This window comes from Candoia aspera, chromosome 1, assembly GCF_035149785.1.
Source record: "Candoia aspera isolate rCanAsp1 chromosome 1, rCanAsp1.hap2, whole genome shotgun sequence".
Classification (NCBI taxonomy): Eukaryota; Metazoa; Chordata; class Lepidosauria; order Squamata; family Boidae; genus Candoia; species Candoia aspera.
In genome coordinates, this window is record NC_086153.1 from 275,359,952 (window position 1) to 275,384,071 (window position 24,120).

Sequence of the window (24,120 nt, forward strand, 5' to 3'; positions counted from 1 at the left end):
AGAAAAGCAGGAATTTTTACTGGGAGTGCTACCAATGATTGCTGCATTCCTGAAGTTCCCCTGTACAAGAATAAAGTCAACAAAGGGGATTAGGTGGTGATGTAATGTCTGAGGATATGCCATGGAGTCAAGATAAAGCAAAACAAAACAAAAAAATGCAGTCATACAGAGCATATATTAACCCTTGCTTGAAAAAGTCAACCACCAGAAAATGTTATGACCTGGGGACTTACAGACAGCATTCCCAAAACACTCTCTTTTTGCAGTATAATACAAGTAGAACTGAAACTTACTTTCCATATTATTTTGTGTCTATGTGAAAGCCTATAGTTTTATCCTTCTGTCATTCACTACATATGTTTATCACCCTTTAAAAACATATTTTTTAGAAGGGGATAATGCATTTTAAAACTCTTTCTCTACAATAAAATTCCAGGCAAACAGCACTATTCCTTTATGATACTAATTAAAAAATAATAATTAGGATTTTTTGACCAACCATCTTGTAAAAACAAGGGGACCAGAAACTGCTCTCCTCACAATTTTATGAATGCTCATATTACATTATAAGGCTATGGCACTATAATACCCTTTCATCTAAGAGATATTCCACAATATTTAATATTCATAATATTTAAATGGATTTGTGTATGGCAAGAAATAGGGCTATTTAAAAGACAGGAAATAGATAGATAGATAGATAGATAGATAGATAGATAGATAGATAAAAACTCAACAGAATTTATACTGAATGTGCTCTGAGATTTTTAAAAAATGGTTGTTCACGTGACAATAAAGTCAGAAACTACAGTGATACATCTATGGAGACTGGTTATTATTCCTTGATTCTTTGTGGGGGGAGGATCTGACAAATAAGAAAAAACAAAGCAATAATAGAGGAAAAAGTAGGAGGATTAAAAATAGATGGTGGCATTGTCATGTGGATGCGCTACAAAATTTAAACAAATAGATGGTGGCATTGTCACGTGGATGCGCTATAAAATTTAAACAAATAGATGTGGCATTGTCATGTGGACGTGCTATAAAATTTAAACAAATAAGGTATAACAATTCCTAATACATTCTTGTCTGGAAAGAGTTTTACTGTATCAACAACAAAGGGTAAATTAGCTTAAGAAATTACCAATACATGTACAAAGCAAATATGGTTTCACATCAATTTTTTTCAAATAACTCATGCTGGCTACAATATGCAAGTTCAGAGCAACAGCCATTTTTAATTTCTTTTTTTCTCCTCCTATTTCCCACCATGTTGCGTAGCTTAGTTCTTCTCCCAGCAGCAAAGGAGCATCATTTTTTTAATCCCTTGCCAAAATGGTTGAGTTAGTGGTGTAATCTGAGATCAAGTCACAATTCAGATATGGGTCATGGAGCATTTGTTGATAACCAATATCCCAAATAAATGAATAAATATAGTATCTTATTGTATTCTAGACATCTCAAGTTAAATCCACCCAATACCTCACTTACTTCCATAGCAATTTCTATGTTAAGTAGCACAGTTCGCAAATAAATAACCATATAATGGTTGCTACGTATGGTGTGCACTTTGCAGCTGTTGTGCTATTTTGCCCAATTTTTTACAACCACATTAAAAAAAGTTTAAAAAGACACATCCATATAGAAAGCAGTTATATATAGCTTACCATGTGGTAAAGCCTCCGTGGATTGCTTTACAACATTTCTTACAAGATGGCTTGGCTTTTCCACAATGTGATGGTTTGGGACCATAGTATTTTCATTTTCCCCACTATAGTGGATAATTCCAAGGATATGATAGCTGACAGACAGTTGGCCTTCAACCAAAGGCACCAAGATTCTTATGATTACCTGGTGACAGATCACTACACACACACACACACACACACAAATATGTCTGCACAATATACCATGCAGAGTCTGACACTAATCATAGATAAGCTGCTTTTTCTTCAGTGCAGTGTTAAGACTACAAAGGCAAGCCACTGTCAAGCAGAGTTTGCAGGTTACCTCCAGTTTGAATGGCATCCTAATGGCAGTAGGTGGCTAGTTTCTTACACACACACACACACACAAACTTAATTAATTGTGATTAAGATGTTCATCAACTACTGTTTAACCTCTAGTCCAGCTTCAAACATTACACTAAGACTAACCACAATATGATTTAGCATGTTGTGAGAACCATGTCACCAAGTATTACCTATATAGATTCGTTGATTTATACACAAGGAAAACTTACATGATTCAACACTATATATTCTCAAACCATGTCTTAAATTATCTTAAAATGCCTCTCTGTATAATTCTTGGACTTTGGCAATTAATGCCCCTTACCTGATCACGATCTCCTGCAAAACAGCAGCTTTTCATGGTACAAGAATTAAAATAACCCTGGTTGTCAAACTGGAAGATGGGCAGACGGGAATGGATGTCGTAAAGAACTGGTGGCAACCGTCGCCTGAGAGCAAGCAGTTGAGTTCCATTGCTGTTAAACCGCACACTCATGGCACTCTGAAGTGACAGATTCCCACCATACCGCAGCAGGGAACTACAAAACAAGAAACCAAAAAGAAATAAAATGGGCTGCCACAATTCAGCTATCGCAAAGCTGGTCTCTGTTACCATCCTTTTTCACAAAAGAACAGCATTAGTGGTTCAAAGAAGGCAGAGTGTCTGAATGTCTTAGTTTGTTACAATATCATAATACTCTGGATACTGTGGCTAGATATCCTGCATGTCCCATACAATGAGATACTTGAATTTTTACCCTAGGATTACTTCATCAAAAACATTTGGAACAAATCTTAAGTGAGTGGTATATACGTCACAGCCTTTTTTCAGGTAAGACAAACAGCGTTCAAGTCCCCATGAAATCAAACAGCAGAGGATGATCTTAACCAATTTGTTCTACTGACTGCAAAGCTGGGGTTGGGGATTCTGGCTACAGTGCACAATCACCTGAAAATAAGCACTGATTTAACCTGGGTTTCCTTCCAATAAAAAACTAATAGTGTTTGGATCTAAAAGATCAACTCTATGCACATCTCTTCACAGATACATCAGTGTTCAATAGGACTTTCTCCCAAGGAAATAAACGTAAGGTTTTTGCCTATTTAAGCAGAAAAAGTAAATCTTTAGGAATGATATAACTTATTTGTTTGCTAGATTTATATACTGCCTTTTGTTTTGGTGCTTACCATATTTATCACATTCAGCTTTACTGAAAAAAAATCTAGTTTTGGACCAAAGGCTGCATGAATACAGTGTTTGGAATCTTCTAAGCCATTTATGTCATAAAGTTCTTCATATTAAAATGCACTGTGGCTGAGAGTCAGAGCAGAGTAAGAAAAGCTCAGATCCACTAGCGAAGTTAGCATTGCACTGATCTCAACAAAAATACGAATCAACACTGATCGTTTTTCCACTGGTTACTTCATGATTTTTTTCCATGCGTAATCTGTGGAAATTTTTCGGCTATACTACTGAGCTGCTTCACATATTATGCTTGCCTCTCTACAGGAAATACATTCTTTGTAGGAAACAGGAAATACACATGCACATTTATGGTATGATTTGCTAGCACAGGTATAAAGAAGATACACTTGTGTTATTGTTATACAAAATTAGAGGAAGATACAGTTGTGTTGTTATTATTACATAAGGTAATCTGTATATGAATTTAAACCTGCCCCCTTTGGAGGGCAGAAAGAGTAGGCCTTAAGAAGTCATTGGGCATTCAGGCAGTAGATAAAGAAGTCTGTGAAACAATAAAACTTTAAATCCAAGAACAGCTTTGTTAGTTTTTATCAGTAGCTTCTGGGAACAAATGACAACTCTTGTATACAAGAATCAATGGCTTCATTTCCAAGAAAAAAAGATAAGAGGAAAAGTTATCTTCTTTTGGTTAAGTAGCATCTTCTCAATTGTTTCTTGGAAGCTCACAAAAATAAAAACAAAAACAAAAACAAAACACTATTAACAAAGGGCAAAGGGGTGTATAAGAGATTGGGACATGAAATGACTTCAATCGCATTCATTACGTTATTCAGTCTGGTTATCTTGATAAGTAACAGACCTAGCTAAATTAGCTGCATGGTAGCCAACGGATTTAAGAAATCATAACCTTTGGGTGGAAAGAAGGGCAAAGAGTATCTAGTGCTAAAGAGCATGAACATAAAAGTCATCATAATGAAAAAGCCTTGGATAACACCAATGAATCATTTACCAATAAAAAAAGCCTTGGCTTTTTGTTTTATTGTCTTACTGTTTTTACGATTGTTTTATAGTCATTGGTTTTATTGTTGTTGAGCCACCCAGAGTTACTTTAGATGGGCGGCCATATAAATCTTTCAGACAAACAAACAAACAAGTAAATGAATAAAACATAGCAGTAAGCTGTCATGATAACAGACTGTGATATTTTTAGTGTGCAATAAGAATGCATACAGATATACAACTAACGAGCAAAAATGAAGTTCTTGGGCAAGCTACAGAAATCCAAAAGTTATAGTAGGGGTAATATCTTCATTAAGTCCAACTTAATAATTTCTCCAAACACTTAATCAGTCTTAATGTTAAACAAAAGTGGGAAAACAGAGATGGATATTGCAAGGTAATTTGATAAACAGTGTTAAGAACAGAGGCAACTTCATAGCAAGTTACACTGCATTGATATGTTATTATATATTGAATGATTATATGCCATCAAGTTGGTGTTGACTCTTAGTGACCACATAGGTTTTCTTCATGAGTTAGCCTATATACTCTAGAATATTTATTCTCCACTCCTAATGAAATGAATCATTCTTTCGTATGGCAAAATGAAACGTTTTAAACCTGTATTATTTCTAAGCACATGTTCCCCAATGATTAACAGTGATAAAGAATGGGTTTTTAGGGGATGATTTCTTGGGGTCTTTCAAAAGTTAAATCATGGCTAGAATCTAATCTAATCTCAAACCATTACCAAGATAGCTGAAACAAAGTCATATGATGATTTAAATATGCTAGCAATTCTGAAGGGTAGCATCCAGTATGTTCTAGCAAATAAGACTCATACTATACCTTAAAGACTACATTATATAACCACAGCATATTCAGACAATTTTAAAGAATCCAAGCCTAGAAAACAATTATTGAACAATGTTGCCTTATAGCTTATAAATGGTCAATGGGTGAAAAGTCCCATAATTGCTTTGTCTAAATCTTTTGAGAGAAATCATGCTGAAGCTGGGATATGGTCAACTATGGTAACAGTTTTCTATATACTCAAGAAACAGCATCATATTTATATTTCAGCCAATATACAACACTTCAAAGGTAGAGGCCAGAACCCAAGTGTGTGTGTGTGTGTGTGTGTGTGTGTGTGAGGGTTTTAAGGAATAAACTGAGTATCTTAATGAAGGCACCCATTTTACTTCTCAACACCCCCTACAAATAAAGCCCCAAATCTAAGGAGAGATTCTTGGGGCTGCAAACTCAGTACTGGTGGTCTATATTTTTTGTACCCCTATACTAAGAACTATGAGAACACAATACTATACCAATATATATAAAAGGCTACTCAGAATGGCTGCCTACCCAGATCTGACACAAATACCATACTGCTGTTTTTAAACACAGATTAAAGCATGCTATTGTATTATATATGCATTACAGATAGTCCTCATTGAACAACCACTCATTCAGTGACCATTCGAAGTTATGATGGCATTGAGCGAGGGGGACTTATGATGGGTCCTTGAAGTTGCAGCAGTTACAGTGTCCACGCGGTCACATGATTGCCATTTGCAACCTTCATTGCTGACTTCCAACAAGCAAAGTCAATGCAGAAACTGGCAGGAGGTTGCAAATGGTGATTACATGACCGTGGGGTGCTGTGAAACATGCAGGATTCACCTAACAATGGCAAGTGGGACTGCTGCAACTGCTGTCATAAGTCGGCATGGTCATGTGATGTTGTGCTTTACAACTGCGTTGCTTAGCGTTGGAGTTGCTGGTCCCAATTACCATAATTAAGTGAGGACTACCTGTAATTTGAAACATTTCTGCAGTTTATTTATTGAATTTTTCCCTACTGCAATCAAAAGGATTCTTGGTGGTTCACAATATCCATCAATACATAGTAAGAACATATCCACAGTGAAAAACGAACAAAACAAAATAACATAAAGAAACAAATTATAACAAGCTGTACAACTGGTGGTGTCAACACATATCTCAAAGGTTCTCTGAAAAAGTACTGTTTTTAATAGACTATGGAAGATCAAATTCCAGGAAGTGGGTGGGGGAAGCTATTCCAAAACACAGGTGCACAGAAGTGGGGAAACACTTGCAGATTCTCCAGGATGTAAGTACTCAGAAACAGATATGAATCCAGTGCAGGGCAAAGAGCAAATGTATTATGTGCTCATGGAGACATGTGCTAGTCAGCCCCAGAGCCACCACATTCAGGGCCAATGTAAGCTTTTGGGTGGTCTGCAGAAAACATAGAGTGCATTGCAGTAGATCAAATGGGAAGTGATGAAGGCATGAGTTACTGAGGAGCACCTACTTGGCCAATATCTCCTTCCCTGCCCTTACTGTAAGTGCTCACTGGAGAAGGAGTTGAACCACTGCAGAACAGTGCCTTGAATCCCCAACTCTTGTAGGTGTCCAGAAAAGGTTTGGATTAGGAGGCGCATACCACCCCCAGTCAAGTTTCAGCATGGGAGAATAGGTCATCTATAAGAACAACCAAAGTCCCATGCCCAGTTCCAAACCCTCACTGGAAAGGGTCTAGACAATCTGCTTCCTCTAGCATGCTTTGCAATTCTATACTAACCACAGTCGCAATAACTTTCTCTAGGACATAGAGCGATAGTTGTCAAAAACAGTCAGATCTGGGAAGATCCTCTTTCATAGCTGTTGGCATCAACCCCTCCCAGGTAACCAGACAGGAAATACGACCAGATGAGCTAATTCTACTTTATTATAAGGCTACATTAACAGAATCTTGCAAGTCTGAAAGTACAAATCTCCCACCATCCCTTTTTACCACCTGCCAAGTTAGGGTGGATCCTTCCTCAGTTTCTTTCTCTGACTGTTAAGCAGTTGTGGGCTCCTCTCTCTTTTTATTGATCATTCCCTAGGCAACATCTCCTCCCCTCATCCCTTAAGATTACTCCCACATACCAATAGTATAGACTATAAATGCACAAACAAGCTGCCCACTACTGACCCGCAGTAAAGACATGCACAAATACACTAAATTGTATGGCTCCAGTTCTTTAAGTAACTTTAACGCATTTTAATATGAATGTAATTGTGTGGAGTATTATCATCTGGATTTCTAGAACTGAGTGAACAATTACTCAGCATTCTTTCAACACTTATTGTGGCCAATACTATCTTGACACTTTAAGAATAGGAGGAGGAGGAAATGTGTCTATATGTTTTTAGTTAAAAATAGTATTTCTGGCCATTCTCAATTGACAGAAGAGAGAAGGGGAATTCAGAAGCCCATTTAACTGCAATTCTATATAAACTTGAAGCAAGACTTAACAAAAGTTTTAGTTGTCATATATATCCAATAGAATTGCTAGTCCAGGATAAGACAAGAATGTGTTTAAAGTTACAACCACTATCACCATCCCACTTTTATTATATGGTAAGGCTGTGCAGATTTAAAAAAACTGCTTTACACATAGGAGTCATCAGAAAGTGAAGCAGTTATGCATGCACACATATGCAGATAGTCTTCAATGCAGCTGCACAAGCCTTGCAAAAGATACAAATGCTAGAACAATTTGAGGAGATATGCTTTATTCATGCTCCTTTGCATTGTGAAGCACTTGTTTTAAATAACATGTTTCACCAATATGAAATGACAGAATGCTTCTTCATTTGCAGCATTCAAAACAAAGGTAGGATGTACTTCTACCAAGCTTTAAGTACTGTAGGCAATTCTGCCAAATGATCTGTAGGTCTTTTTATTCTGATATCAAATGAACTGAAAAACATTTGAAATATACATTAAGTCAACTAACCATCATATGAAGTAATAATTGGAGCAGCAACAACCAGTCATATAACAGCATTTCTAATATACAGGGAAAACATGACTTATGGAAAATAGTATCAGTGGCCTATTGTATCCACATCAGGAGAGGTTAGAAGTGCACTACAGGGAATTTAGTACTCAAGTAATACAATACATTTTTGAAACTCTCAAAACCCGATATAGATTAAGCAGATACTTCCCCATCCAAAAGTAAGGTTGCTGCCCTGCCACATGTTCACTTAACACTGCAAACTATGTTTAAATCATCAGGCTGAAGAGATACAATTTATTAGTATCCTAACAGAATGCTCACTATAACTTTTTTATATGATACAGTATGTGAGGAAGATTTACCAAGGAAATCGGGCAACTAAGGACAAATCAAACTTATCAGATAACAAGTTCCACTTTGATTTCTTTCCAATTTCATAAAACAATGCATAACAAGCATATTACTGTTTACCTTTGAGGTTTTCGAATGTCCCAAAGTCCTACGCCTTCTTTTGAGTTGGCAGTGGCCAGTAATCTGGGCTCTACTGGATTGAACATCACACTGTGAAAGGCAGAAGGATAATTTGCCAAGCAAAAGGGCTCTGTTGTAAAAAAATAAAGATAGTTTTAAAGGTGAAACATTTCCTATGTAAAGTATTGATTTCTAGATAAACTTTGTTCATGAGACATTTACCAACACTTTTTAGAATTAGTTTCAAGTCATCCCAACAGAGGTTTCATATCAGATTTTAAGTTATCTTCCCATAATTCCCACAAAAAATGATAAAACTGTAATTCTGTACAGAAATATTATTTCTTCATTAATGCCTACCAACAGATACAAATCAGTCCTCTAAGAGTGGCCAATAGAAACAAATAATTTAGATTAGTCTCCTTCAGTCTCAAGTTATTTTATCTAAATTCTGCAAAATATGTGTTCACGTACATATACAACAATCCTCCAATCTGCAAGGTTGTTTTGCAAAGTTACAAGAGCTTCACTGAGGATGTTACCTAGTTGGGTAATGAAACATCTGCAAGCAAACAGCCAAACTTAGAGAGCACCAAGGACTCCACAAGAGCTTTACTTCCCATCTAATTAAAATTGGATTATTGTATCAAAACATGGCACTGAAGTCACTTTAATACAGTAATGCATTTTCAACTTTTTTTTCTCTTATAACTTTAATGTGTTTATCAACTGCTACTCATGACAATAGTGGTTGTACTATCAGTATCTTAAAATATGGTTGCTACTGACTTTTCAAGCAGCTGAAAGATCTCAATGTCTCATATTCTGGAGCAACATTTATACTGTTCATCTTATTCCTCCATTTCTTTGCATTCCTTCCATTCTCCTGTAAGCTTACTATTAACAAAATATTAACAAAAAGGGATGCGGTGGCGCTGCGAGTTAAACCGCTGAGCTGCTGAGCTTGCCGATCGGAAGGTCGGCGGTTCGAATCTGCGTGACGGGGTGAGCTCCTGTTGCTAGTCCCAGCTCCTGCCAACCTAGCACTTCGAAAATGTGAGTAGATTAATAGGTACCGCTTCGGCGGGCAGGTAACGGCGTTCTGTTTAGTCATGCTGGCCACATGACCACGGAAGTGTCTACGGACAAATGCCGGCTCTTCGGCTTTGAAACGGAGATGAGCACCACCCCCTAGAGTCGGACACGACTGGACTTAATGTCAAGGGAAACCTTTACCTTTACCCTAAGCTTACCAAGTATCTCCCAAGTATCTCTAACAGAATGTCAACTGTATAATGCTTCTTGATGAATTAACCATTAAAGTCTTTTACATGTGATTTTACTGTGAATACAACCTTTATGTGCTTTTGACTTATAGAAGTTTGCATGCCATCTCATTATGGTTTAGCATGAAGTGTGAGTCAGATAACTATGGCTTGTTCCCCAGATCATGCTTAAAAAATTCCTGAGAATCAGGATTATGTGGAAATCAGGCCACATACTAATCTAATAAGACCAGTCCATATTAAGTTAATACTAAATACCCTCAGTAACTAAGCATTACATTTTAAGCTTGCGTTTAAATTTGCTAATAGCTAAATATTTCATGCAATAGTTAACAAGGAATAAGCCCCAGTGTGGTTCCCAAATCACCATGACTAGGTTCACACAACAAGCTAATCTAAAAAGAAATAAACCACATTTTGTCTTAGCACCACACTGAACTCTGCCTCATATTTCTATGCTGCCCCTTTTTATTTCCAAAACCTAGTCTTAAGGATAAAATTCAACATGCTGATTTACAGATGGGTAAGTAATAGTTCAGTTACAGTACAGCTTATAAGACCCTACCAACAACTAAAATGTTCCACATACTGTTTTCAAAACCAATGCACAAAGATGATTTAAATCCCTCCCAAATAACTATGACATACATGATGATACATTGAGAAACATAGCTCCTATTTGAACTTGCCTATATTGCAATGTTATCTTTGTAAGGTATCTCCTCAGCAACCCCATCTTCAGAGATGAAGTAGGTGGAATGACAACCCCCTGCTATTAAAATACTTTTCTGGAGAATCTTTTTTGGCACCCATTCTTCTTATTTGCTAACAATAAAGACATTTTATTTCCCAGATGTTTACATTTTCAGCTGATACATTTTATGCCACAAACAGATGTGCTTTTTTTCTTTTCCTCTTCCTCCTTCTCTATCATGATTTGCTTTTATCACTCCTGGTGACTACAAGGACAAGCGCATGTAGTTTTCTAGGCAGCATTTTCATAAGTGGTTTGCCATTGCCTTCCTCCTGGTCCAAGGTCACCCAGCTGGTTTTCATGTCTAAGCTAGGACTAGAACTCAGGTTCCCCCCTTCCTAGTCCAGAGCCAACCACTAGATCAGACTGACTCTACTATGAAAATACTTGAAATTGAAGAACAGCATATAAACTAATTAAGTAGATGAGGTACTACCAAAACATCAGATGGTATACCTCATTTCATCCCTTTTAACAGCTGTACCAAATTTTTGAAGCCAAAGGAGGAAAATACTACCCCCCCCTGGAGGGGGTGGGGGAACAAACATTTTAAGAAAAGTTCAGATACTTGCAATTCTTTCCTTATCAAACTAAATTTAGTTTCCTGTTTAACCTAAAAAGCTCTGTGGTTCCCAACACTGAGACCCCATTATTCCTAACCACGACCTATGTTGGGTGAGGATGATAACAGCTGGATTCCAGTAACATCTAATGATCCAAGTTTGGGAATTACCAATTACAAGTTAATTAGCACATATAGTTTAAACATGTTGGTATTTCTTTGAAATTTACAGATTGCCATTATGAATGTTTAGGTAAAGGTAAAGGTTTCCCTTGACGTAAAGTCCAGTCGTGTCCGACTCTAGGGGGCGGTGCTCATCTCCGTTTCAAAGCCTTGGAGCCGGCGTTGTCATAGACACTTCCGGGTCATGTGGCCAGTATGACTCACGGAACGCCGTTACCTTCCCGCCGAAGCGGTACCAATTAATCTACTCACATTTGCATGTTTTCGAACTGCTTGGTGTGCAGAAGCTGGGACGAGCAACGGGAGCTCACCCCGCCGCGCGGTTTCGAACCGCCGACCTTCCGATCGACAGCTCAGCGGTTTAACCCGCAGCGCCAGAAATAAAATCCACACAATTTAGAGAAGCTTCTATGTAAATATATAGAGGATGCAGTATAAATCTGTTGAGCTTCAATCCTTTAGTCCTAGGAGGACATCTTAGACAGCATTTTGTATTGCAGACCTGCTTCTCTATGGGTAGACAGGGAGGGAAACACTTGCAGTCTCTTTGTGGCAGTGGCAGAAGCCTTCTTTGCTGTTCCTGAAATGATTCAGTTGATGGAAGGAACATGCCAAGATCATATGAGAGCAGAATTCCTCTGACACAGTCACTCTTCCAGCATGTTCTGAAAGGCTCATCTACCCCACCCCACTCAAATTTATTTTCAGTCTTGTTTGAAGCAAACCATAAATTATATTGGAAAGGACTGCTTTGCTTTCTCTCACTAACTTCATATTACACACGTGGAGTAAATAAAATTGTCCTAAATGATTGTCCTAAAATCATTTTGTTCATTCCAAAGGAGAAAATATTTCATAGGAATTTTTTCAGTTTTGTCTAAATTTTCCTTTGTTGGAAAGATTTAGAAAGTTCATAGAAAAAGATGGCCTGGGGGAAAATGTCCCCTCTTCCCTGTTATTGTCGGTCTTTTCCCCAGAGGTATTCACATCTTTGCTCAGTGCCAACTGTCTTCAGTGAAGTAAATCAACATTCAAAATCATTAGACATAATCCTCACCTCCCTGAGAAGACTCTCTGATATCCCAAATGAGAACTCGACCATCATCAGATGAACTTGCAAAAACATTATCATCAACTGGACTCACTGACAGTCCATAGACTGCATCTTCATGGGCAAACACATCCAAAGTTTCACCACTGCAACATACACCAGCATCATCAGTTTCTTATCTTTTATAGTGTGCTAGAAGACAGCATTTAAAACTTACAAAACATTTAAAGCCCATTATCCTATATATACCCCTAGAAGTAACAGTATATAGAAAATGTATCTTCAAATATGTTAATACACTGCAATTCTCTATGTACTAGGGCTATCATATTTGGCCTGCAAAACTTGAAATGACCAATAGAACTTTCTGTATCTATCTCTTTGCTGCCATCAAATGGCTGTCCAGGTTTATGCAAACCAGATACAGTAGCCTTAATAGGCTAGATAGAAATGCCCTATTCAATTCAGCAGGAGTTTCTCACAGTAAGTATGTAATGGACTAAGCATCTTGGTCTTAATGTAAAGTAGACAGGAAGACAGACAAAAGCTTCTGTCTTCCCTATCATCCCTTATATCACTCGTCTTTAAATTCAGAAAAGTTTCAAACTGCTTTCACATCTGCCTTCTTAGTAGAGAGGAGCATATATGCTTGTACAGAAAATTTTGAAGTACATGCATTAGCACGCTCATGACAGTGACCTTGAGAATGTTACATTAACTAACACTGCAATTCTACATGCTACTTCTTGAAAGTTAGTCCTGTTGAAGAAGGGGTTATTTCTGAATAGATTATTGCAGTGAAAACAGTGGGATAATGGAAGATTCTCACGCATGTTAATCATGTAGATATTTTAGATCAGTCAGATATGAATAAAATGTTCTACAACTTTGGCCCATCAATGTCTCGGTGTTCCTCCTTCCCTCCACCATTACCCTAGTGAAAAGTATTTAGATACTGGAAAAAAATGCATTTACCTTTGGACATCATGAAGTAAAACCTGTTCATCGTTACCTATAAACAAAAACAGAATTTGTCATTTTAGTAATATGGATTTAATTGAGAAGGATTATGCTTGTACAGTTGTCATTTAGAAAAAGAGAAAAGGAGTGGGAACACAAGAAAGGAATTAGCTTGTTACTCTTTTTTGCCATAGAACCAGATATTCATGACAACAGTTCCTACTTGTCGGCTTGCTTTTGACATACACAGCGATAGCAGTTTGTTGGGGAGCAGCAATAAGAGGAGTTGTTTACTACAAGTCCACTCTGTCTTAAAAGTACTAGGACTGTTAAGTGTGGAGAAGTTGCTGGACAGAAATGAGCCCACTGCCCCATTGTTTGCCCTAGAAACATTATCACATTGGATATCACAGGAATACACAGGATTTGGAATCCTTTTTGCTGCTGAATATCTGTGTCTCTCCACTCACTCAAGAATGGGCAAATGTTTGGTGATCAGGAGATGCACTGAATGGCCTTGTGTGGGTAGGACAGGGGTCAGTAACTGCACTGGGTGGAATGATATTTCAAAACATGTGGGGCATGATACAACATGGGTGGGGCCTTGAGGAATTTATGGCTTTTTGTTTTTAATGATGCCAAGTCTATTTTTAGGGTTTAATTACAGTTTTCATGCTTCTTTCCTCAAAATGGTATGAAACTAGGCTACTGATTTTCAATAGTTGCATCACTGAAGTAACTCACAACAAGTTCTGGGATGCTCCAGGAGCAACAATAATGGTTCAGGACACAGAATGCTTTTCCATCAGATCAGAATAAAGTATTTTCTTCCTACAACACCCTAAAGATAGCACAGGTTAGGAAGAGGATAATATTGCTTGTTTTTTAAAAATATTTTGGGTGCATCAGTTCTTCTTTGCATATGTGTAACATGCAAGGTTATAGAGCAGGACAGAGAAACCAAAAAAGTATCCTACAACTTTCTTTATCTATTAGAAATAGGGGTCTGTGGGTATCTTGTGAGGCACTCTGCCCATATGTCTCATGCTATATCTAATGCCTGCTACATTGCAGCTGCAACAGCAGTGAATGGGAAGAATTTCATTCTGCCTAATCCAAGATGCTGTGCTCAGAAGCTGCTCCATCTCTCTCCATTCTGTAATAGGAAATTGTTTGTGCAGCCTCAATGATATTGCAAAAAAAAAAATGATTGCAGATATATATTGGAATCACTCAACAATCCTGTTTGGACTGTAGCAGCATGTAAACTGCAATCAATCAATCAATCAAGGTATTCTTGCTTTCCTTTAAAAACTTTCTTCTTTACCTCCAGAAAAGACTCTGGTGTTACCACTATTAAAAGCCAGGCAGAAGATATTAGAGCGATGTTCTCCTTTCAGCTGAACAGGCTTGACCCTAGAGTGGATTGCTTGTTCCATATGCCAGAGCAGAACTCGACGGTCATCTCCACCTACATGGTACAGAGCACAATAATCAAGAAAAGCAGTACAAGTAACTATACACCTTGCAATATGAAATCCTCATTATTTTAAACCTGCATTGCTGCATCATATGAAGAACCACTACAGGTTAGGATGAATCTCTTCACTGTTGCTCATTCTTTTTTCTAAACAGAGGCTATTGTATAATATTGAATTCAGAAGGAAGAAAGAGGGGGACTCTAACAGCTATATAAACATAACAAGAAATAAAATGAGAGACAACTGTTGTTTTGGGCATTTGCATTTACTTTCCTACATGGTTTGGATAATTCTGTTACTGAGGAGAACTCTAGAATGTACAACGCTGCCCAGAAGTCTTGCTTCTTTGAATGAATGCATTTTACATTATAGACTTCTTCTTGATAAAGGCACCATTTGAAATATAGAAGACTAAATACAAATACCCAATATAACAGTGGTACAATGTTTATTATGTTTGAATCCAGGGCAGGCTTTAGGCTAAGCCCAAATAAGCACTGGCCTAGGGTGCCAAAGCTTAGGGGGCACCAATGCTGCCCCTCCTTCCAAAAACAAAAAATATTCTACAAATGCAAATCTTCCTACCTGTGGGAGGTGGCACCATTAATCAATGTAGTCTAGGGGCACCATATACCCTTGAGCTAGCATTGTTTGTATTACATCATACAGTCTCAAACCAAAGCCTTTTTGAAAAACAGATTCAGTTCTCCGATAGGAAAGAGTCAACATGCATTTAAAGTATTTATTGCATTTAAAGCTATCATTCATTCAGGATACTCAAGGTGGCACATATGGCTTTCCATCTCTACATTTATCTTCAGAATGAAGCCATAAATACTTAGGTTGAAAGTATGACTTGCCGAAGGATACCCAGTGAGAGCTTCAAAGTAGAATTGGGGTCTGACTAGGTTCTAGTCCAATACTACAGTATTGGCTACCATATTTCTAATAAATCTTCTACTATTCATGCAATATTTAAGTAATGTAAGTGTTTAACATAGTTTATTACTGCAATGAATTGTCATGGATGTCTGCCATATCTTTTCCAACATTCTTTCAAACTCACAGGAAGAACATTTTAAAGAGAGATTGATTAAAAACAATTCAAGTTTGCTTGAACTCAAAATCTTATTTAAGAGGGCAAAGATGAATATTAGGACCCACACATACTTGGCTTTTTACAAATACCTTGCCAAAATTATCAGTCCATGTAATCAATCTAAGTTTACAAGCATACAAGCATAGGATAACTCCTATGCCCAACACTGTCATACAAAACACAGTCCTCAAAGAATATTAAGCATTTAGAGGAAAGCAGCATAAATCTTTTGACCCTGCTGTTAGATATAACATAGCCTTTCTAACACATTAACAGAAATTTGCTCAAGTTGATGAAGTTGTTGCAAATGTCTCACAGAGGGCATAGTGGAAGAACTGGCTAAATTAGTGTATCTGATGGACAATCTAACTCATTTACTGATTTAGAACAGGTATACCTCAACCCCACTATCTACCATGTTCTCATGGTGGGATACAGTCCACATAAAACATGATAAAACAGTAAAACCAAGTAAGAACCAACTAAAACAGATAATAATAATCATAACAATGCTGACAGAAAGTACTTAAAAGGCAAAAAAAACAAAACAAAACCAACACCCACAACATTGTCAGGCTGTGGATGAGAATCCTGAACTTCAGAGAAAAAAGCCAGATCTTCACCTGATACTGAAAAGGCAAAAAATGTCCATGTCAACCTGGTTCCAGGGAAGGACATTCCAAAGTTGGCTTGCTACAAGACACAAGTTATTCCCCTATATCTCCACATATAACTCCTTTTGCAATTCTTAACTTTCAGGCAGGTGCCTATTTGGAGAGGCACTCCTTCAAGTACTGAGGTCCTTTATGATAAGCACCATCACTAAATTCTTGAAATTCAGCTAATATAGGCAACCAGTGCAGTTCTTTTAGAACCACTTTTACGTTGTCTCTGCAGGATAATTTAGATAACAGTTCAACTTCCAAGTAGTTTTCAAGGTTAGACTCACAAAAAACAGACTGTGGTGATCTATATGGGAGATTACCAGAACACAAACTACTGAGTCTACACCATCCTTTTCCAAAAAGGATCAGAGATACAGGTCCAATACCTACATCATCTTACCTGACTCTGATGATAGGAGAATGGATGTCATCAGCCCAGCAGTGACACCAACCCAGAGCAGGCCATGCGTCATGGTAACAAAGGCTGTTTCAGTGTGAAAACCAAGTCTGCTAACTGCCTAGAATGGATCATGATAAGCCCTATCCTTCAAGAATACAGGAAAGCTAATAGACCTAAAAAGAAAACAAGAAAACCTCCACATTCAAAGGTTCTAAACTGTTATTGTATATCTCCATTTCTGATAACCAGAATTATATCTTATAATGCCTAGCTGAAGAAAATGGAAAGGATATTTGGCTAGCGACTGTTCAGCCTAACATGAAATAATAGACAGAACCTTAAAACAGTTATCCACACCTTGGTTACAAGCCATTTTGATGGCTGTGTCCAGAACTTGCAATTTGTGCAAAATGCAGCAATCAGACTGCTAACTGGTACAAGACATAGAGATCTCGTAATACCTGTACTGAAAGATCTGCACTGACAGTTACCTACTCAGCACAATTTAAGAATCTGATGTTGACCTTTAAATCATAAACAGCATAGGGCCTGATTATTTGAAGGACTAGTTCTATTACTATGATTCTGCTGAGTTACTTAAATCAGCAGGAGAGGCCCTTCTAAAGATCCTCTGCTACCAGAAACTCAGATACTGCTACATGGGAAAGAACCTGCTCCTATGTGATCCCCAAGTTAAGAAACTCTCTCCCCAAGAAGAGAGTTTCTTTTGCCAAACTCTTTGTTAATTATTTTAATTATTCATTATTGTAACTGTTATTTTAATTGTTAATTGTTAATTGTTAATTATTTTTATTTTTTGCTTTTTATTTTAGTTGCATAAATTTATTGTTATGCTTTACATTTAGGTTATTTAATTGTTGTAAGCTGCCTTGAGTGTCCACATAAGCAGAAAGGTAGGAGTAAATTAAATGAGTAAATAAACTATCAGATATATTTGGACCTGCTGAAATATATAACATAAATGAACCACATCAAAGCTGAAAAACCAGGATGGGAAACCTGTACACACTTGAATAATCCCCAGCGTCCCTTACTATTAACCATGCTAACTTGCAGTTCTTTGCAGCTGGTCCAGTAACATCTGGAGCAGCACAGATATCTCAGTCTGTGGTAGAATAACCTCAGAATAGTATTTGATTATATTTATTTATATCTCATAAATATAATCTTATACATGTATTAATGTGTTACACTTAATTTCTACAATCAGTAATCAAGAATATATAATATAATTAACACTGGCAACAATGGATGAAAACTAAGAGTTGAACTTCTAAATTTTATTTAGATCCAGCACTAAAAGACTATTCAGAGATACATGAATGAATCTTGGGTGTATAAATTATCCCCTCTCCCAGTGTGGTTATGAGGAATAGATTAGCAGTTTTATTTTCCACTTTCAGCTAACCAGTTATGCAGTATACTGAAACTTGAAATTGTAATTATTATGAACTATGCTTTTTTAAACAAATAAGTATCATCCAAATGAGGTTGGTTCATTTCCCTAAAATATAGTTAAAACTCATTATAGTTCATCTGATTTTAGACATAGCAAGTAACCACATTTGAACACTGAAAGAATGTTTTGTCTTTTTTTTCACAGCCTGTTTCAGTGTAGAGAAAGTGAGGCAAAATATGCATAAGGCTCATGATTGTTAAGGTAATCCATAGTGTAGTGTGTAAACGATCCATCAAACATCCATGAAATATTATGCATCTCCAGTTCCTAGCAAACAGGCAGCCTGAGTTTCTACTGGAAGGGCATTCCAGAATTGTAGTACTTGACTCTCATGTTCACTCATCAGGCATCCTGAAATTATACCAAGAACAAGCTCTCCCAGATGGATTTTGAATCCCAGGCATACTTAAATGAGAGCAAGTGGTTTTTAACAGATCCTAAGCTGTGCAGAGATTTAAAAGCTAGAACCAGCATTTTGAATTGGACCTAGAAGAAAATAGGAAGTCAATGGAGCCAGCATAAAATCAGACTTACATGCATCCAGCAAACACATGCAACATTTCAAGTCTTACACATTGACCCAAATTCCACCTCAATATTTCTATTCCTACAACTCCAAATTTGTTATGAGCATGAGTGTAATTTCTGGATAGGTGTAAGGCACAATATTATTTCGGTAGAGCTGTCTGATAGTCCTACAAAAAATGAAGAGGCAAACATTATAATACCTCTTCAGTATTTTCCACTGCATTTGAACAATACTATTTCTCTGTTTTAGGTCTTGCATGGTTGCTCTTGGTCTACTTTGAAGTTCCTTCTATTTTATCTTTGTCCATCTTCTACTAATAGTTTAAGAATCTGGCATCTATTAATACTGACTTTGCAATCATACTAGAAGCCCTGGAACCTGCAGTAAATTATCTAGAGCAAACAGTATGTACTGTACTAAATAGATAACATGCTCTCTCTCAGCTGAGTGACAAACTTAACTTGAGTTAAAGCAAGTTAACTACCATGGTCTGAGTGTGCATGTGGGATTTTTATCAAATCCCAGGGATGTCTGTTTACAGGGTAGAAGGCCCTCCCCTATTTCAGAATTCTGAATATTTACAGCAGTTCTACAGTGCTCATTTAAACATCAAAGTGGTTTATAGGAAAAAAGCACTGTATACTAATTACAATGAAAAAAAAAAGTTACAGAAAGTTTTAAAAAACCCTAAAACCAACAATGGGTAAGTGCCAGAAATTAGGGCAGCTGATTAGACAGACAATAGCAAGAGCAAGTCCTGGTCAGAGGTAGATTTTAAGTTTTCAACAAAAAGACTGCAGTGGGGACCCACGTAATTTTAATTAGAAGTTTGTTCCACGTGGTGGATGCCGCTACAGACATTACTTGTCTGGGTATCTCTGTAAGTAACCAGATAATTCTGCAAATAGCCTGGTCCCAGACTGATTAGGTCTTCACAAAACAAACACCACCACCTTCAAAAAGGTTTACAAGCTGATTGGCAGCCAGGGTGGAACTTTCTACACAGTAAGGTTGTACCCAATGAGAAACTTCATTGAGTAACTTTGTCACAACATTCAGTGCTAGCTGCAATGGCTGAGCCACTGTTTTGGGGAGGGATACCCAGGCCTTTCTGTGTGGCTGCTAGCTTTTCTCTCTTAGCCATAACCCTCATTTTCATCATGAATGGTGGCCAATTACCATTTCCACTTAAACCTTGTGCTAGCCACTCCCTCTTCCATCTAGCCAATGGGGAAACACTAAATGCAGGAAATAGATGATGCCCTACTGCTATACTTGCTCTCTGCCTCACCATATTCACTTTCTGTGAGGAAGGAAGGGGGGAAACAAGCAAGCCAATCATTGTCAGGGGAGCAGCAGAGGGAGAAGGAAAGAAGCCATGGGAGTCGGGAATCCCAGAGGGAGTAGGGAATCCCAGAGGCAGCCATCCTGCAGTCCAGAGGAAGCACGATAAAATTGTCATCATAGTGTGTGTTTTTTTTCTGAAGCAGAAGCCAAGGCAATTAATTTTTGGATTTGCAGAAGTGGATTTGCACTATATAGACATGTAAGAGCAGCACCATTCTGACTGACGTACTCCTTACATATGGAAAGGATCATCGAGTACAACAGAGTAATCCAACTTTGAAGTCAACGCATGGAGTTTATATACATGATCACGGCTGCAAGACTTTTATATGCACAACGATGGAAAGATCCACAAATACCCATGGTTGAAGATTGGATTGTTAAATTAATGGACTTGGCTCAAATGGCTAAATTAACAGTACTAATAAAAGAACACTCTGTTTAAGGATTTATATCTACTTGGCAACCACTTTTAGAGTACTTGCTTGTAATAGAAAAAATGAAGTTTTGACTTTGGGTTTTAGTGACTAGATGTTTTGTTTTAATAGAAATAATGTTATGATAGTTTAATTAATGGTAAGAGACTAGATTTGTACATTTATCTATATCTCTATTGGAGAAAATCAGAAGTCTCTATTTGTTTTCTCTCTATTGACACTTTTATAGTTTTTTTTTTCTTTAGTTCTGTTTTCTATCTATTTTATACTTTTTGTATCTTAATTATACTTTGAAAAAAAATAATAAAGCTATATGTGTGAAAAAAAAATGCATGGAGTTTTGAAATCAACAATGCATGGACTTAAAAGCCTTTTCTAGGCTTTAAGGAAATGGTCTACTACTCAAGCTGCTCACATGGTGAATATAACTTTCCTGAACACCTGAGTAAGCCTACTACAGTTGGACTGTCTGTTCAGGAAAGGTTATAGTTGTTCTACCATCCAGAATAGGTAATAAGTGTTCTTGGCCACTGAGACTACTGTATATGGATTTCCATTGACAAAGATTAATCTACAAGCACCTTAAATCTACCTACCTGTTCTTGTAAGTGAAATGCAACTCTAACCCCTATACAAATTACTCAACTCCAAAACCTGGGAACCACCTACCCACAGATCCTAAGGGGTACTGGAATTCAGAACCAGCCTATTTGCCTTCATCCATTTTACCACTATAGCCAGGCATTGGCTTTAGTTGTGAATTGGTACACATAACTTAGATGTAACAGACAAATGGAGCAATGTGTAATCAGCAAGTTGATGAAGCCTTGCCACAAATGGCTTAATAATAATTCCCCGTGGCCTGTTATAACACTGGTGCCTTGTGCAACCCAACAGCAGAATTGTCAATGGACCAAGACACTGTTCAGTCAGTGTCACTTTCTGGCATTTAACATTGCAGATAGGAGTGTAACCTATACAACACAGTGCCTTCAAGTTCAGGGAGCTAATCCAGGAAGATCTAATGGGCAATGGTGTCAAAAGCTGCTGAGACATCTATTAAGAACCATCAGAGTCTATCTGCCCCTGTGTTAAAAAGGTCTTCCACCAGAACAAAAAGCAATTTCACCCCCAAATCAATCCTTTAGTTTCTATAGTGCTGGGGAAGTATTCAGAGGCAATTGTGCAAATGACCTGCTTTGCTTAGTGAGACTAAGCCCTTCACAGGATTTTTTTTGTCAAAAAAATTCTCCAATGTGTTCAGGAGTCTCTCAAAGATGTCTTAGAGAACAGACCATTCTAACAGGTTCTCCACCCCTGCAGAGATGCACTAATGCTGTTAAGATAAAATTTCATCAGGAAATGGATAACGTGTCTGTTCAACTAGCTGTAACATCAGGCTATAACTCTTGTACTCAGGAGCAAAGACCAAATCAAGGATATGTCTGGTGCTATATATTGGGCTGACCATACGACGTTTCATTTTAAAATCAAAACCTCTAAAACCACTATATGAATTAGCATAACAGTTTTCTTTTTTTCAAGTAGAATTGATTTAGCTTCCGAAAAAACATATCCTTATATTTTTAAAGAACATGAGATAAACTGTAGATAAAATTTTTGGAAACGAAGTTCTCCAAGTTAAGAGAAGGCAAAGCTTCTGTATCCACCATGTTTCCTGATCTCCCCTCCATTCCCCATGGTTCCCACTCCCTCTTTTCTGAAATCCAGGGATGTGATCATCCTTTCTTTCTGCTAACTTTTTTCAATAAATCAAAGTGAGACTAACAATACCTGGAGTTATAAAATGTCATCTACGGATTTCTTACTGCAGAGCCAATTCTTTACCTTTAGTTGTAACAGCTGTTAGAATGTAAAAGGTGAATAACTATATTATAATAAATGTTAGATATTTACAGTTTAATTGTGTTCATTCTTCTTCAAAAGTAGGTGAGAAGAAATCAACTGGGATTTATTTGCTAGTAAGTTTTAGTCTTACAAAATAAGGAATGCTTCCTCCCTACCCCACACACACATTTGTAATGGGAAATCAATATAGTATACAATTCTTGAGGATGAAGAAGCAAATCTATTGTTATCTACGCCAAACTTCTGAGTGGTGAGAAGTTGCATATCCTATCACCTGAACAAAGCCCCCTACTATCTATGGTAATATCTGCCTTTGGTTCACAGCTGCATCTCTGGCTCTCACAATGCTGTTTGTATTATTTTATACCCAAGTTCTTTCTCTTTGGCCAGGGCAATGAGTATGTCACCTTTAAAACTCTGAAATAACAACACATAAGGATATTCACTGGTCATCTTGGACAATTAAGAAATACTACAACTACAACACTGTCTTATCAAGGCAAAAACTGAGCTAGGGAAAACCTAGCTATGTATTTATTGAATACCAAAGAAGCAGTACACAAACATTCTGACACTGTTTTTACCCAAGGTAAACCTGTATTAATAGTAGGAAAGGCAGACTGCTTAAAAACCTGGCTGCTAGCCTGGGCCCCTGATAGTATGGGTGAGCACATTCCATAGTTAATTTGAGTGTGGAATGTTATGAGTGTTCTCGGCTGCTATTTATTTATAATTTTGGATATCTTTATTCTGTTTTTATTTAATTTTTGTTAGCCGCCCAGAGTAATGTATATAAGGTAGGAGGTCATAAAAATTTATTAAATAAATAATCTCTATACTGTTCAGTTATGCTTTATCAATGGGCATATATGGAACAGAAGAGAAGGCACATTCTTTGAAATATGTAGCCATACCTTTATTTCAGAACTAATTGTCTAAAAGCATTGCCACTTTTTCCCATTGTGCCTGGTCACAGAAAGAATAGTTAGCTACTATTGCCATGACATGGAACTCTGCGAAAGAGAAGTAAAGTTTTTCAAGACAAAAAGCAGTTCTGAATTAAGGTTATGTTTTTATCTTTCAAGTTCAGTATTATTTTAGACCCTATCTCAGGAAGAATCAGATTAAAAGCATTTTTGTTAAATTGTATTCTGTTAAACGATCTTATTTATACACAGGGTGATGAGTAAGTATACAGAACATTTAAAAATCATAATTCCACAGAAATACACAAAGAACAATTGATTAAACCAACAAACATGAAAATGATATTAGATTTATATATTTATATACAGAGAGAGAGAGGGAGAGAGAGAGAAGAAAAGAGAAGGTAGGCTAAGTAAGTTGGTTATTTGGTTCCAAGTAAGAATATATTGGAATAGGGAAGTCAGCTAAAGAAGAGATAATAACCATTTAAAAAAAACCTTAAGCATGCACTATTCATGATAATACTGTATGGTATCTTATTGCATTCAGATAGGGCATATAGGATACAGAATGTTAAGAACCT

General features: G+C 37.1%; 1 protein-coding gene across 1 annotated transcript in view; it reads right to left on the reverse strand.

Annotated features, from left to right (window-relative positions):
• The window catches only part of DCAF5 (DDB1 and CUL4 associated factor 5), a 47,311-nt gene that overhangs the window by 17,873 nt on the left and 5,318 nt on the right, over positions 1-24,120 (reverse strand). The window contains exons 2-6 of the mRNA XM_063289811.1: positions 14,631-14,774; positions 13,319-13,355; positions 12,350-12,489; positions 8,508-8,637; positions 2,338-2,551 (exon numbers count right to left, since the gene is read on the reverse strand). Of these exons, the coding sequence (XP_063145881.1) occupies positions 2,338-2,551; positions 8,508-8,637; positions 12,350-12,489; positions 13,319-13,355; positions 14,631-14,774 (665 nt within the window). The remainder of the gene's footprint in view (positions 1-2,337; positions 2,552-8,507; positions 8,638-12,349; positions 12,490-13,318; positions 13,356-14,630; positions 14,775-24,120) is intronic.